This window comes from Dipteris shenzhenensis, chromosome 33, assembly GCF_047967505.1.
Source record: "Dipteris shenzhenensis isolate YYH24624 ecotype China chromosome 33, Dip_SZ_1.0, whole genome shotgun sequence".
NCBI lineage: Eukaryota > Viridiplantae > Streptophyta > Polypodiopsida > Gleicheniales > Dipteridaceae > Dipteris > Dipteris shenzhenensis.
In genome coordinates this window covers 42,856,398-42,873,237 of record NC_141628.1, presented here as the reverse complement: position 1 = coordinate 42,873,237, position 16,840 = coordinate 42,856,398, and the positions used below count along the sequence as shown (strand labels likewise).

The following is a 16,840-nucleotide window of genomic DNA, read 5'->3' as shown; positions in this document are numbered from 1 at the left end:
TATCTGATACATCTCTTTCCGCTAGAAGGATATCCGTGCACATTGTGCATGGAAGAGATGGAGAGAATGAGCGTTAAAATTTTTAGCGCCAACCCTGCCTAAAGTCATCAATGGCCTCTCCATCTCCCACACATCACGAGTTGATGTGAATGGACACAACAAAAATCGTGTCTTTTCATGTGCTTGGGCTGTCCCAAAACCAAGGGACGCACCTTTTCCACCATCGGCCACACCTTTTGATGAAGAGCTTTGACTCCTCACCCAAGGGACACACCCCATCATGGAAAAAAGGACACACCTCTTCATGTGGGGACACCCCTTTTAAAAACAGGGTCACACCCCTTCATGAAAAGGTACACCTATTCCAAGGGTCACACCCCTTTGAATAGGCACGCCTTTTGGCACCAAGCACATTATAAAAAGGGTACCTAGAGGGGCTAAAAAGGAAAACCCAGCCCCATACCTTAGGTCTAACCCTAGACTACCTAAGGGTCAGATAAACCCACCCTTTAATTTTTTTGGCAACCACCCAACATAGGCAGCCACAAACGAAAAACAAAAGGGACGCTCCATTTTCAACGCCCGTACAAATTTCGTCAAGGAGGTCTGCCTCCCTACGCAGCCCCTGCCTCGCCGTTTTGCTGCCCTACCCCTCGCCATCTGCAGCCCCTGCCCCTTGACAGTTTGCTGCCCTGCCCTCGCCAGTTTTCGGCTCTGGTTCCCTGCCAGCCTGCATCGCTAGATCGGCGCCAGCCTGCCATTTCTGCCGCAAATCAGCCTTGGAAGCCTGCAGCCTGGTTTCGCCAGCCTCTATCATGATCCAGCCTGCAGCCTTGGAAGCCTTTTATCGCGATCCAGCCTGCAGCCTGTTTCGCCGTTGACAGCCTGCCCCCCCCCTTGTTTCGCCACCTTACCTGCCAGTTCAGCAGCGGTTCAGCCCTTCAATCATGATGAAGACAGCCTCTGAGATTCGCCCTGTTGCTGCGTTCCAGTCCTGTCCAACCAGTCCAAGCTCTGTTCCTCGCACCCCACAGGCATTGGTTCTCTGAAATCAACGCAGGAAAACTGCCTTTTCTGCATCCAGCCTCTGCCAACGCCTCTGTCTACCTCGAAAGTCTACCCGGCACCTATCTCTGGTTCACACAGCCACGTGGATTTGCAAGGACAGCAGTATGGACTTCCGGACAGCGATCTGCAGGCCTTTTCTACGCAACAAATTGGCAAATTAAATCAATGCCAGGTGGATTCTTTCCATTCTACTTTGATGGGATTCTCTTGTCATTATCCAATTACAGCAAATGAAAGACGCTCCCTTAAAGCATGGAAACCCCTGGTAATTCACCCGGCATTTCAAGGACACCTCAGGCATCATCTACCACACAATATCGTGTTCAGATTGCACAACCAGCCCATTTCGGAGCTTTGGCATCGTGGGTCTTTTGTGTGACGTGCCCTCCTAGTGATCTGGACCACATCCTATACCTTCTACGTGAGGCACCTCAGTTACATTAATTCCTCAGCACAGTCTAGGTTGTGTTCCACGAGACACGAAGATACCCAGAACCCGATATTCCTCACGAGTTTGCTGTCCATCTTTGGAGCGATTTTTACCCCTCAGCTTCAGCATCTCCAGGGTACTCTCCACCTCCTTCAACTCCCAGATATCCTCCCATACAGGTTGTACCTTCCCCAAGACAGTATTTACACTCTGAAGGCACTCCTTCTCCTGGATATCCTCCACTCTCGACAGCAGCTCCTTATCCTTTCTCAGATCCGTGGACTCTGCAACCTACTCCTGTACTCTCACGAGCGGTAACACCCATTTCGGCATCACCAGTGTTACCTCAGACAGGACCTCCTTTACCAGATTTCCACAGGTGGTTCCATCCTGCCTCGCCTGCCCCCTCCAACATGAGCAACCTCAACTCGGGTAATCAAGGTCAGCGACAGTCTCAAGATCCCCACAAGTCTCAGAAATCATATGCTGGATTCCAACAGAAGCACCCCTCCAAGGATCGCGCCTCTTCTTCTTCACAAAGTGATTACCGTCATCCCCAACATAAAGGTGCGGCCACTGACAAGAAGAACAACTCCAGCACAAAAGGACTTTGTACCATCTGTACAGGCGACCATAGATGGTTTGATTGTCCCAAGCGACCAAAGCAAAATTCCAATATGCAACCTAGCACTTCCCAAACAGAAGATGCTACCCCAGCACAAGACAAGAAAGGCAAAGCTGTTCGAATGGCAAATACCATCCACCTGAGCCTTGCCAGCAACCCCGAACCTTCCCTGGCCACTCAAGTACTTTGTGTTTAAGGATCGATTCGTGGAACAACGGTCACTATCCTCATCGACAGTGGCTGCTCTCATAACTTCCTAGCTAGTTCTATGGTCGACAAACTTCGATTGACCACCAATCCTAGTCTCATGGACTATCAGATTGAACTCGCAAATGGAACTACCTTCTTGTGCAACACCAGGATCAAAAACTTGTCTTTTCGCATCCAACACTATACGGACAAGTTGAACTTCGACATCATGCCTCTTTCTCGCTACGATGTCATACTCGGACAACAGTGGCTCTACGACTATGATCCATCAATCAGTTTTCGCAGCCATACTATCCACTTTGTCCACCAGGGAAAACTTATTGAGCTCACTGGTTCTAGGGACTCTCCTTCAACCCCAGTTGCCTCTGCCCTAGAAGTAAAGAAGTGGGTTCGTAAACGCTAAGTAAAGACTTCACTTCTGTTGGTTACGGCACAGGAATTGCCAAAGCACTTACCACCTCGACGACTAGTGGATCACCCAATCGAACTTATTCCCGGCAGTAATCCACCATCGAAACCTCCTTATCGGGTTTCTTACACTCAAGAAATCCAAAGACAGGTCACCGAACTACTCGACAAAGGTCACATTCAGCCCAGTCACAGCCCTTTCGGATCTCCTGTACTACTTGTGGAAAAAAAGAATAAGTCAATGCGCCTCTGCATCGACTACCGAGCCCTCAACAAGCTCACTATCAAAAACAAGTATCCATTGCCTCGCATCGATGACCTCTTCAATCAACTTCTACACGCAACACAATTCTCAAAGATTGATCTTCGTTCAGATTATCATCAAATTCGCGGAGAAGGCGATGAGTACAAGACAGCTTTTCGAACAAAGTATGGACACTATGAATGTTTGGTCATGCCTTTTGGGTTAAACAATGCCCCGGCCACATTCATGACACTAATGAATGACATCTTCAGGCCTTTCCTCGATAAGTTCGTCATCGTTTACCTCAATGACATCCTCGTTTTTAGCAGATCCGTACATGAGCACAAACAACATCTTCATCAAGTTTTTGAAGTTCTCCGCGCAAATTCTCTCTACATCAACATTGAGAAGAGTGAGTTCTTCAAGACCCAACTCGAATATTTGGGACATGTTATTTCAGCTCAAGGCATCTCTGTGGATCCCAAGAAGGTCGAGATAATCCGAAACTGGCCTACTCCTAAGAATGTTCATGATGTCTGCTCTTTTCTCGGATTGGCAAACTTCTACCATACAAAGGTCTATCAGTTTTCCGGAATCGCAGCTCCTATGTCCGAATTATTGAAAAGCACAGCAGTTTTTCAATGGCTTCCCGAAACAGAGTATAGTTTCCAACAACTCAAGAAAGCACTCACTACCACACCAGTTATGGCTATTGCTGACCCAAACCTTCCATTTGAGGTCATGACCGACGCTTCCGACATCGCTACGGGAGCAGTCTTGATGCAAGAAGGCAGAGTTATTGCTTTTGACAGCCATAAACATTCTAATATCCAAACCCGATGCCTGGTTTATGATAAGGAGTTTCTTGCCATTGTACATGCTTATCGCTCTTGGAAACATTATCTCATGGGAGATTATCAAGATCGCGTCTGTGTACCACATGACAAGGATGTTCGACGTCTTTTGTTAAAAGAGCATCATGTAGTTCCTTATGCTGCCCATCCAAGTATCAACAAGACTTATAGGTTACTCAGTGCAACATACTACTTGTTCAGATGAAAAGCGACGTCATCAAAATGGTTACATCTTGCTTATCTTGTCAACCAATGAAAGCAAGCCGACGACTTACAGCAGTACCCTGACATTTTACAGCAGTATTTTCAGAATTTACCGTGATATTTTCTGCATCAGTTCATTATCTCCACCAGGGTCTTATTTTGAGTGGGAGGGGATGTCACAATCTGTGACATATTCCTTTCTCTATATCTAGACTTATGGATGGTTTGATGAATGGACACTTGTGGAAGGGTATGCCCTTTCGACGGGACACTTCCTATAAGGCACAACCCTTCACAAGAGACATTCTATGGAAGAGACACTTCTATTGTAATGTACCCTCTCATCAAGGGTCACACCCTTCACAAGGGGTACACACCTCTTCATGCACATACACTTTGGAGTACACACCTTTTCATGTGTGACTCTTCACTCTCTATATAAGAGAGGCCCAATTGTATGGATGACACACTACAGATACTACAGACACTCAAGCAATACAAATATTCCTCGTTCTCTGCTATTTTAGTCTCCTTTCTGTTCCTTAGCACATTTCTGAATATAGTAAAACTAGGATTTCTTACAGCCTCCCAAAGGTGGACTCGTGGATTGTTGGAGGGGACTTCAATAATCTTGAGCTCATGGAGGATAAGCAGGGAGGAGCCTCTTTCGCAGAGATGCTAGCAGCGGAGAGGAGTACTTGGGAGCAATTCATTTTTGCGATCTATGGCAGGGACTCTTGGCGAGAGCTTAAGTTTTCCAAGACCCCGGGCAGCCTGCGTTTCTCCTTTGGCCAACGGAGGCGTATCCGGAGTAGTACCCCTGTCCGCGAGAATTGTCTTGACCAACAATGGGGGGTCCAGGGGCTTCGTAGTCGCTCCCACCAGGAGTCTGGGATCGCCTCCTCAATCTCTTGCATCCTGATACCTTGTTCCTCGGAGGTTGGAGAGGGCCTATCTGTGGGCCTCTGTCTCTCTAGGAAGTCCTCTCCATGTCCCAAAGGATCTGGTTGGTCCCCTATCCCACTGTCCCCATCCGATATGAGTGTGCTGCCCCAACATGCGCCCCTCCAGGTCTCTGACATTTGGGTGCCAGATGAGGGGCTGCCTCTCAAACTCCTCTCTGCAAGACGACCTAGCACGTATGAGTCCTCCTGCCAATCTTGCCACACTTTGTAGAGATTCCGCATCAACAAAGAGTCCTTCTCTATTAATGAGCCTCAGAGAAGATCCACTTGTAGGACTGCTGCCACTATGCGAGGCGTGTTCCCAAGAAGCCCTCGCTGGAGTAGGAGCTTCTAGGGTTTCGCACCCGGGGTAAGGCCTCTCGCAACCAGCTTGCCCAAGAGGGCTCTGCTCTGCATCTTTGGGTCAATAATTCCAAGTCCCCCCTGGGTCTGTGGCAAGATCACTGTCTGCCAGGCCACCTTGGCTCTAGTGTTGCGCGTGCCATCCGATCTCGACCAGAGGAAGTTTCGTACTAAGCGCTGTAGCTGCCCCCTACAACCCCGATGAAAACACCAACACAAGGCGATGTACCAAGTTGTGGCTAGGAGTACCTGGTTCACCACTAGTGCACGTCCCGCAAGTGAGAGTTTGGTAGAGCTCTAGTATAAGAGCTTCTACCTAACACTCTCTAGGATCGGGCTGAACTGCTGGTCTGCCGAAATGTCAATGCCTACCTGGCAGCCTAGGTAGCCCGTCGTCTCCCCTCTCGGGATCCAACAAAAGCCAAAATCAGCTCCCCAATCTCGAACCTCCTAGGTGTCCTCCGAGCCTGTGACGAAACCAACGGATTTGGTCCAATTTATTCGAGCTCCGGAAACCTCGCAATAAATGGCTAAGGCCCCTTTGACCCTCTCCAAGCTGGCCGCAGAGCCATCCACATAGAGTGTTGTGTCGTCTGCGAACTCAGAGTCAAGGAGTTCCCGCATCACTGTAATGCCAAGCGTCTGGAAGTGCATAAAGTAACCTAAGGCCTTTGCCACGAAAAGGAAAAGATAAGGGGCCAGCGGGCAGCCTTGTCTCATTGAGTGGGAGAGAGGGAAGGCCTTGCCTGTGTGGCCCCCAATAATCATCTGGCTAGAGCTGCATAGAGAGATGATACCCCTCTGATCCATCTCTTTGAGAAACCGAGCCTTTGCACGGTCCCCTCTAAGAGGGACCACTCCACCCTGTCATATGCCTTCTCAAAATCGAGAAGAACGGCGAGCGGTTGCGCCTCCTCCTTGGCCCAATCCACTGCCTCCCAAAAAGTGAAGATGTTATCTAGGATGCTACGCTCCTAGACAAAACCGTTCTATCTCATGAATGATATCTGGGAGGTGGGGTCTCAGACTAGACTCAAGACCTTAGCCAAGATCTTGTAGAAGGATAATCGGCCTCCACTGCCGAATGTTTGGTTTATCGCCCCCCTTTGGAATCAGGCATATCTAGCCTCTGCTCAAGGAGTGTCGTAGGGATTCTGAGTCGAAGATGTCCTGGCAGGCCAATCTGAGAGGGGTAGAGATATGCTCCCAGAAGCATCAAAAAAAGGTCGAGGTTAGGCCATCCTTGCCAAGGCACTTGTGGGTGGAAGGGCGCGAAGGGCCTCCCACAACTCATCCGTGAAAGGAGCCTCTAACCGTTTCTTAAGGCCCTGCGAAACTACTGAGGGGACCTGCTCCCAAACTGCCTATCTAGCGAGAATGGTGGTGGACGATACCTCCTCTGACTGAAAAAGCTGGTTGTAGAAGGTTGTAATCATCTCAAGGATCTCCTACGGGTCCGTGCGCATGTGCCCATGTGGGTCTCGAAGCCGTTGAAGATGGGTTCCTGCGGACCGTGGTCCGAAGAACTGTCTGGTCATCCTATCTCCTTGCTGGACCCACTTGGCCTGGGAAGAGTAGTATGAGAAATTTGCTTTGCGAACCTCCAAATCCTACAGCTCCAAGCGTGCACACTCCAGGCAATCCCTAAGCCACTGGGATCCCGGATCTTGCTCCCTGAGTCTCTCTATAGATGCAAGGTCCCTGCGTAGGGCTCTCTCCCGCCCTGAAGAGCCGCTCTCCGTCTGAGGGCCTAACTTTGGAGCTCCCTATTGCTACGCTGAATCCTCTCAGCCACCCAAGCCGCCCATCCCTCCTTGAGTCTGTCTCCAGAGATTTGCTATCAATTGTTGAACGTCCGCCTCTTGGAAGAGAACATCTGGTATACAAACCCCTTTTTGGGGGAGTCCGCGACGGGGCTGCTCTAAGTGCAGAACCACTGGAGAATGGTCCGATATCGTGGTGCTTGCTAAAATGCCAGTGGAGCCAACGCAAAGTAGAGCCCAATCCCCAATATAAATCTATCCAGACGCTCCAGCAGTCCATCTCTTGGTTCCCCCAGTCTCGTTTCTATCGAGTGGGACCGAGAGGCTCATTGCAAGACGAGTCGGAGATGGAGGAGGAGACAGAGGTGGACCTAGAGGACCTAGAGTGGTAGAGGGTCAGGATTGTGGGTCGCTTGGGTAGGACTTGGTACATCGATCCCTCCATCATCTTCTTGGCCCTAAAGGGAGCAGTGTGGCGCCTTTGGATTTGGGAGGGCAAACCCTTATGTGACATTCAATGGGACCCAGTGGAGTGGTTTTGGCCCGCCCCCATAGGGCACTCGGACTGGATAGAGGAGGTCTCTTTCTTCTCGTATACCACTCACATCGGGCGTCGTTTACAGCTCGAGGCATCAGCATGGTCCCCTTCGAGGGAGCACCACTGGCTAGAGTAGGATATCCCAATAGACCATTTTTGGCCCCGCCTTTGGACAAGTTTGCGCCCACAGAAGATCTCTTATTTCTTCTGGTTGTTGGTGCATGGGGTCTGCCCATCGGTCCCTAGCTAGAGCAAATTGGTTGCAGGGATGGAGCTTTGGAGATGTTTTAGCAAGGCTTGTCTGCACGCACCTTCTATAGTCTCACAGATGGATGAATATTCAATACATTGGTTTTATAGCACCCCAAATGGGCTAGCAGTCACTCCACGGTTTTGGCATTCACTTGGAAACTTGAGACACAGACCGCAAACAACCCATGTTTCCCTTATTCAGCCGTAGTGGGCAGCTGATTGTTGCATGGCAATGTGTGCGGTTCTTTTTACTCAAGAAAAAAAAAGTACATACTGTGTTTACTCGAATGCAATCTTGAACTAAAAATGTTGAGGATGGTAATGCAAATGAACATAGAGGAGACAAGCTCCTTCAATATTGAAGCTTTTTGGGTTTGGATCATTTTTAAGAATTGCACTCAAAGATTAAGCAATCCACTTCAGGACACTGTCTCCCCAACAAGTACCACCCTGCAGAAAGGCTATTGAGGCACAATCCTGATGAGAGACAGAGAGACACAGAGGCACAGAGAGAGAGAGTCGTAAGCTAAGTAGTGAGGGCAAAATAACCATGCACGGGCTCCACCCTCCCTGGCTGGATTCCACACCTAAAAGCTGCCACAGAGGCCAAGGCCACCCACTGAGTATAGCACAATGAGTAGGGCATAGTGGTAGTGGCACACTTGCGTTTCAAGGGAGGGAGGGTGGCAAACATCAATCCAAGTATTTGTTGGAGGTCAACGTCTCCTGATGTCACCTTAGAGAGAAAGCCTTGATTGTGGGTGTGCCCGCCCAGTGAGTGAGGCTAGGGTAGAGAGTGAGGGCCTCTGTTGTGGGTGTGCCCGCCCCCATGAGAGTTGGTTAGTCTGGCCTTCCAGTGCCTCATGTGAGGCCATGCAGGCCACGGAGGTACCCCAGGAGGGTGCAGGGTTGTGTGAGCAGGTGTGTCTCACCCTGCTGCCCTTAAGCACGTTCTATGAGCCCCTATTTATGGGCTGAAGAGCAGTAGGTGGGCCGACTTGCAGGTCGACCACCTTGGCTAGCTACAGCCCCTGTTGTGGGGAGGTGTGTGCCCTCATTTAGGGCCTGGACAGCCCTATATACCAGGCTGTACGGGTCAGCCCCTAGGGCAGAGGGTCGGCCCTCATGAGCTGGCTGGTCAGTGCCCCCCTATGCTGGCCGACTAGGGGGGGGGCTGGGCTATATATGCGCCTCCCCTTTCCCCTAATTTCCCATCTTCAGGAGCTGGAGCAGTCCTTCCAGCACTGCATCTTGTGGAGCCTGGCAGAGGTGCAGAGCCAGCACACAGCATCACCTGAAGAGCAGGGTAGTGGAGCAGTCCTTCCACTCCCTCGTGCTCCCTATTCACGTGGCTGTTGAGCTGTGTGTTCCGAGCTCTCGAGCAATCCGTTGTTTACGTGGTTTTCCCCCAGTTGTAGCGGGGTTTTCTCCAAAGATCACTTGCAGTTCTCTTGTGCCTTTTCTCTCTCCTTCTCAGTGTGTGTGTGAGAGGCATGCTATCTCTCTCTCTCTTCCATTCATTTCCGCTGCACTTCTCACATGGTATCAGAGCCACAGTTGGCTTGAGACCCAAGGGGTGGAGCGAGTGTTGAGCAACACACAGAGAGGAGGATTAGGGTGCTGTTCAGAGGTGTCTTTGAGGAGGAGCATATTCGAGGAGTGGACTGTTCTGGTGACCAGCAAAGGGGTTACTTTGAAGGGTGTTTTCAGATCAGAGGGGCGGTGTTTCCAAGGGACAGAAAGCAAGGTGTGAGGGTACATTGGCTGTCAGCCCCTTCATCCTCTTCTTCCGCTTTCTCCTTTCTTCAACCCTCAGATCCCTTCCATCCCATCCACCTTCTCTTTCAATATATCATCCTCTTCACTCCAACATGGCAACACTGTCCGAGATGGCAGAGAACAAGACTAGAATTCAAGTGTTGCCCACGTTCCCAATTGACCGGCAATTAGATGGGCTCAGTTACGGCGTTTGGCGGGTGATGATGGAATCTGTGCTACAGTCATACGACATGGCAGATTTCGTCTTGATAGGTGTTGCCCAACCAGATCCCCTGGCAAAGGACCTTGGCATCTTGGCTCAGCAGGAGGCCATGACTCTGTCCCATCTATGGGACCGTGTTAATGCCAGGGTAAGATCATTTATATTTCTTAACTGTACTCCTCAAGTGATTGATCACGTGAAGCACATGACAGTGGCCAAAAGTATATGGGAGCATTTGGCGTCCATGTGTAACCGAACCTCTCCCATGAAGACGGTTTCACTAGAAGTCTAGATGAGGTGGTTGGACCCCAAGAAATCTTAATCGATGCGGGAACACATCAACAAGTTACAGAACTTCAGTAGGCGATCCTCCAGGCAAGGAAGCAGATTTCATTAGTAGACATGGCCATAACTCTCCTGTCCCAGTTATCCTCTCAGTATGGGGCCTTCTATTCATCCCCGATGACCAGTGGTAGGGTGAATGAATTGACCTGGGAGGAATTGGTCCCCATGGTGCTTGACAAGGAGGAGCACTTCGTTGATCGTACCTATGACAGTCAGCTTGAGGCTTTGACAGCTGATCAAAGAGGAAGAAAGCAGTTCACAGCTGAGGAACGAGAAGCTCTCAAGGCATCCCGTACGTGTAACCGATGCCGTCAGAAAGGTCATTATTGGCGTCAGTGTCCCCAAAGGAACGCAGAGGGGTCTAGTAACGAGGTAGCCAACGAGGTAGCCAATAGTGTGACTGTTGCGACCACGATTACTCCAACCTTTTAGTAGCACTTGGCAGGAGCTGCCAGCAGGCTGTCCGGATCCAGAGATCACGTGCAGTTCTCTTGTGCCTTTTCTCTCTCCTCTCTCTCCTTTATAGTGTGTGTGTGACAAAATCATGCACAAACCTTGACAAGACTAGAATATGTCCAATCTTATGATATCAAAACTGTAGCTTTGAAATACATGGCTCCCAGTTTTAGTCTGCTCATATTGTTGAAATGACTTAAATCAGCACGAGATCATACCACCATAAGCTCATGCAAGCCAATAGGTCCGGTCACAAGGTACGATATAGTTGGATGCAGCTTTGCTGCTTCAGCTGCCAAAGCTGGGATATCCTGTCCACAATCATGTTTAAAAAATTCAGCTGCATGAGCGAATGGTTCACTATAATCAGTAAAACCTAAAATTACACTTCAAATTTTAGTGTGCACCTTATCCCAATGACGACCAGGAAAAAGAAAATAGGGCACAATGATAACCCTGGTTGCACCTTGTAGGACACATCTGTCAAAGGCCTCCTTGATTGTGGGACTTGCTAGCTCCTGTAATCCACACATGCAAAGGGCGTCGTTCAGTTCGCTGATAGGTTGACATTGCTAGCTGTTTAATAAAGAACTAATCATCATGACAGGGTAACTTTTATGGCAAACAAGGGCTGATGGGTAAGTCACCATATGAGCTGGCTCCACATTTGCATGACCTGCCTTCGACTTGAAAATTTCAGCAAATTCACCTGTATTCGACAAGAAGGGAGAAAAAAAGGAAGAGCATAATGTCAGACCTTCCAAAATGTGTTATAATGAAAGCAGAGCAGAAGAGATTGATTTGAGATTCACATATCTACATACATAGCATAGAGTTGGACTCGGCACGTCGCGATCCATGATCTACAATCACTATGCCATCATTCTCTTGATATTCTTTGTTGCTCGAAATAATTGCCTCTAGTGCTGGAAAAGCTCTTCCCAGCATTCTGTAGACCTTGCCCGTACTATGAGTAGCTGTGCTATTGTTGGTTAGCTTAATCAGTCTCTGTTGGGATAAGGTGTGTTGCAAAGCTGGATTCTTTTTTAGATAAATCCAGTTCTGATACCATGAACGAGGCACTAGCGAGCTTAAAGATCCCGGACAGGTATGGGAGCGCGCTGAGAATGTCAAAGAGCTAGACATCGTGATAGTGAACGTCTTTCTCAGTTTTGCACATTGACCTTGTCTCCGTATACAAAACGAAATATCAAACCTTTCACTTACCCTAAGCGTGGGATGGATACCTTATCAAAAATGGAGGTAGACGAAGATGCACAGCCAGCACAGGATGCCTGCCTTTGGAATGCCAACATCCTATCAAAGAGTAGAGCAATCTATCATTAATGCACTCAAGACGCTGTTGCAACTAATAACCAAGAGCACTACTAGAATAAATCCACTTTTAGATAGAATTTTCGTAGGACCTTAGCCCATGCATAGAAAGAGTTTAGGATAGAACAGGTAACCTGACCTGTCTACGCCGGTTAAAGACCCGCTCCGCTCGGTCTCAAGATGAGATTTTTAAATGGCTTTAATTTCACGAAATAAAATTTCAAGTTTTGTAGGCACTGTTGGCTTCGCTTTATGATTAATTTAGTCAAGGATTTAGGGGTGATAGAGGGGCAAAGCATTCACGTCTCCCCTCCCCCCCCCCCCTTCTCTCTCTCTCTCTCTCTCTCTCTCTCTCTCTCTCTCTCTCTATATATATATATATATATATACACTTCTCTCTCTCCCTCTCTCTCTCTCTCTCTCTCCCTTTCCTTCCCCCCCCCTCTCTCTCTCTCTCTCTCCCTCTCTCTCTCTCTCTCTCTCTCTCTCTCTCTCTCTCTCTCATAGAGGCTTTAATGAAACCACAGATGCACAATATGATCTTCACAATAATTGAATACAAAAGACTATTGTATTACTCCAAAGAAACAATCTACTCAAACTGACAAACAACATCTCATCCTTACAAGGCTTGTTGTTGAGTTACAAAGCATGATGACTAAGGACCCTAGAACATAGAGCAACTGCTCTATTACAAGACTATATCCTATCTACCAGCCCCAACAACTAAATCTAAGGACTCCACAACTGACTCTCATCGACATGAGAGCTTGGACAAAAGGGCCGACTACAACGTAACTCTCCAGTTTTGTATTAACCATACACACGGGTGATGTCGCCTTAGAATATCGTTTGTTGTTATCGCACCACATCGTTCCTCTTGACCAATGAGTATTCATCCATGTGCTTTATTCACTGAATTAGCCAATTACAGTTACCATGCAACGTATCTCGAACCTTTGATCATTCTCACTATCCCATGAGGGCGTAAACAATGCTAGCAACCCAATATACCCTCCCACGATTGAAATGGGAGCCAAACAACGAACTAAGGACATCATAATCCCAAGAGATTTCTAGGCATCATAGCCTAAAAGAAAACCGTTTAGCATCATAGCTAGACACTGGCATCGTAGCCAGAAAACACACAATATCCATCACAAAAGTATAGCTTGTCTTTAGAAAGCCCAATCCTAATCCGGCAGGTCGTCAGAGATAAACCCCACCACTTCATCTTGTCGTAGATGTCCTTCAGCAGCACAAGCACTACTCGCTTGTCTTTGTTTCACCTCCTCATCCTTTTGGTTTTTATTGCAAAATCTCTCTATATGGCCAGGCTTTCCACAATAGTAACAAACACGCTTACCTTTAGTTTGAACTCGTTTGTCCTTCACTGCATATGCAGTATCTCCTATGAGTGTGTTCTCCTCATGCTTTTCCTCCACCATAAGCAAGCCAACGCAATCGATGAAATCTGCCTCATCACTTAGTCGTAGAATTCGTGCTATTTTGAAATATCTGGAGGGAAGGCTTTTCAAGAGAATTGCTTTCTGATCTTCATCTTTGATCTTCGAACCCAAGATCCTGGAGCTGCTTCAACACAGATTGCATGCGGTAAAGCATGACCCATCATGCCAATAGCTTTATCACTCTGCTTCCTCCGAGCTTGTTTCTCCGCCTCTCTAAGTTGGCTCCTTCTCTGTGCCAGACACCATGTCCCATAAACCCTTCTGCATGAACCATAGCTTGGTGGAAAGTTGCTAGCTTAAGAAGTTCCTCCCGTTAAATTTTACAATCAAAGCGTCGAGCTTAGTCTTCTTCACTGACTCCATAGACTTGTGCAACTATACCCTCTGCCAAAATATCTAGAAAACACGCCTCTGTTGGTCTTGAAAACACGCCTCTGCCAAAATATCTAGAGCAGATCTCCTCGTTCGAGTACTCTTCCTCCTCAGTCACCTAACTCCTTGTGGAAAAACAAATAACTCAGTGACAACTTGTCTGACGAAACGTTTCGACATGCATGCCAAGCTCTAAGTCTCAGACCAACTCAGCTCTCTCACCCACTCTAATACCAAGAAGGCTTTAATGACTAGACAATATGATCTTCACAGTAACCGAATACAAAAGACTATTGTATTACTAACAAAGAAACAATTGACTCAAACTGACCAACAACAGCTCCTCCCTACAGGGATTGTCACTGAGTTACAAAGCATGACGACTACGGACCCTAGAACATAGAGCAGCTACTCTATTACAAGTCTATATCCTATCTACCAGCCAGCAACTAAATCTAAGGACTCCACAACTGACTCTCATCGACGTGAGAGCTTGGATAAAAGTGCCAACTACAATGTAGCTCTCCACTGTTATAGAAGCCATGAACACGGGTGATGTTGCCTCAAAATACGGTCTGTTGTAATTGCACCATGTGAAGACCATGAAAGCTTTCGTGTCTCTTGACCAATGAGTATTCATCCATGTGCTTTATTCACTGAATTAGCCAATCACAGTTGCCATGCAATGTAACTCGAACCTTTTATCATTCTCACTATCCTATGAGGGCATAAACCATGCTAGCAAAGCCAATCTCTCTCTCTCTCTCTCTCTCTCTCTCTCTCTCTCTCTTGTCCCACACACACGCACACTCTCTCTCTCTCTACCTCTCTCTCTCTGTCTCTCTCTCTCTTGTCCCACTCTCTCTCTCTCTCTCGCTTTCTCTTGTCCCACTCTCTCTCTCTCTCTCTCTCTCTCTCTCTCTCTCTCTCTCTCGCTTTCTCTTGTCCCCCCCCCCTCTCTCTCTCTATCTCTCTCTCTCTCTCTCTCTCTCTCTCTTTTGGCCCACACACACACAGACACACGCACTCTCTCTCCCTCTCTCTCCCTCTCCCTCTCCCCCCCCCCCTCTCGAATGTAATAGTTAAGCATGGGGGAAAACGACAAAGATTGTGTGGGAGTATTGCAATGTTTATAGTTAAGGGCATGTGTGAATGGTATGGGATAGAGATAGCACACATGCTATTTAAATACTAGGCTCATATCTAGATTAAAACTACATGGGATGATAAATCTCACATGAGTTCATAAACATCCCTTCAAAGTAAAGCTTGCATATGGTAATTAGATCTAGTGTGACAATGGGGTGAGAGGGACCTCAATCTACATTTCAAATTAATCAAATAGCTACTTCACATGTGCAATCATTATACACAAAGCTATATGGACATAATAGAAATTATACTCTCCAAATGCATTGTACTGGGGAGTCAACTTATCATTCAAGAGAGTTAACAAACCTTGGTATCAAGGGTGTATTGAAAGATATTCCCTTTAAATAGTGCAAGAAATCTTGTACGATATCCTTCCCATGCAACAAATGGTTTCATGATAGGTGTAAGTGAAAAAAAGAGGCTACAAGATGTCATGGATACAATTGTTGGCAAAGGTAAAGGATGAAACCATTTGTGTCTTCCCAATTTTGAGGTCTATAAATTAGGTGAGGTTGCTATATATGCACACCTCCTTTGTAGATAACGTAAAGCCTTATATTATCAAAGGTTCCAAATCACAAGGCTACTCATTTTTAGCACTTTTTCATGTAGGTGCTAAAGTAAGAGGGAAATAAGTAGCATGAGAATTAGCTTTATGGATGTAAAACATGTCCAACTCAGCTATGTATGAGCGTTGCTCATCCAATTGGATAGTAACTTGTAAGGCACGCATAAAGGGTACATAAGCATGACATTACATCCAGTCACCTCAATTTGGAGATTACTAAGCTATTTGGAACCATAATTGTGGAAAATCCCAGCCAATGAAATGAAGATCATTAAAAAATCCATAGTGATGACTCTATATGCCCTCATGGAGGACAAATGAGATATTAAAAAGAGCTAAAGAATAAGCACATCTCATAGATCACTTATGGTGACTCTACAAACACTCATGGAGGACAATGAACTATATGAAGAGATATTGTTGCTTCCTTGGTTTCAATTCAACTTTTTGATAGCTTTAGATTCAATGTATTAAAGGAGGATAGGAGGAGGAGGATCTTTGAAGCATATAGATGACATTGCCAAACTAGGTGGACACATGCAGTATGTGTTATAATGAAAGAAGAGGGCATCAAAGTTCAAGCATGGTACCCAACTCGATCCACTTTTTTATAAGAAATATAGTGATGGGATTACAAAAGGATCTTTGAGTTTGTAATTGGGAGAATAGCCTTCTTGATTCTCATGCACAAGAACGATGAGTTCTAAGGAGAGATAGATAGATGATGCATACTTTTGGTTTTTTTCTATGATGAATAACAATAAGACAAAGGTCATGTTGGCTAAGATACAAAAAGGTAATCAACTAGTTCTCTTTTAGAAAGACATCCAAGTGAAGGCCATTGGCAATTTCAGTTACATAGGGGATGAGATCCTTTCAAATAAAGGGTGGTCCATGTGTGGAGAAAGCAATGGATGTGTGTTGGTGCATATGGAAATGTGTTGGTACCAACACTATGCCTTTAGGAACACACATGAATCAAAAGATATTCCAAAACACGAGGCATGGCAAAAGAGGGTTGTGACCCTCATCCCCCCCCCCCCACACTAAATTTACACATGATTAACAAGATGGCCTCTAGCAACAAGACCTCACATTGGCCAATGGCTCTAGTGAGGTGACACTTATGAGGATGTCAACTATCCCCATATATTACCAAGTGCTCCAAGGTGGGGGAGCTAAAGGATCATTGTGCCAACCCAATAGGAAGAATTTGGGGCTTGTTATACACTCCATTAATATGGCATAACCTAGGCATT

The 16,840-nt window shown here is 47.0% G+C and overlaps 1 protein-coding gene across 2 annotated transcripts in view; it reads right to left on the bottom strand.

The window, feature by feature from the left end:
* Positions 1-12,036, bottom strand: part of LOC147880138 (sirohydrochlorin ferrochelatase, chloroplastic-like) — a 29,482-nt gene extending 17,446 nt beyond the window's left edge. For both annotated transcript variants that reach the window (XM_087371830.1, XM_087371831.1), the window contains exons 1-4: positions 11,510-12,036; positions 11,333-11,394; positions 11,093-11,203; positions 10,904-10,996 (exon numbers count right to left, since the gene is read on the bottom strand). In XM_087371830.1, coding sequence (XP_087227956.1) covers positions 10,904-10,996; positions 11,093-11,203; positions 11,333-11,394; positions 11,510-11,831 — 588 coding nt within the window. In that variant the 5' untranslated portion in view covers positions 11,832-12,036. The remainder of the gene's footprint in view (positions 1-10,903; positions 10,997-11,092; positions 11,204-11,332; positions 11,395-11,509) is intronic.
* Positions 12,037-16,840: the final 4,804 nt, after the last annotated feature.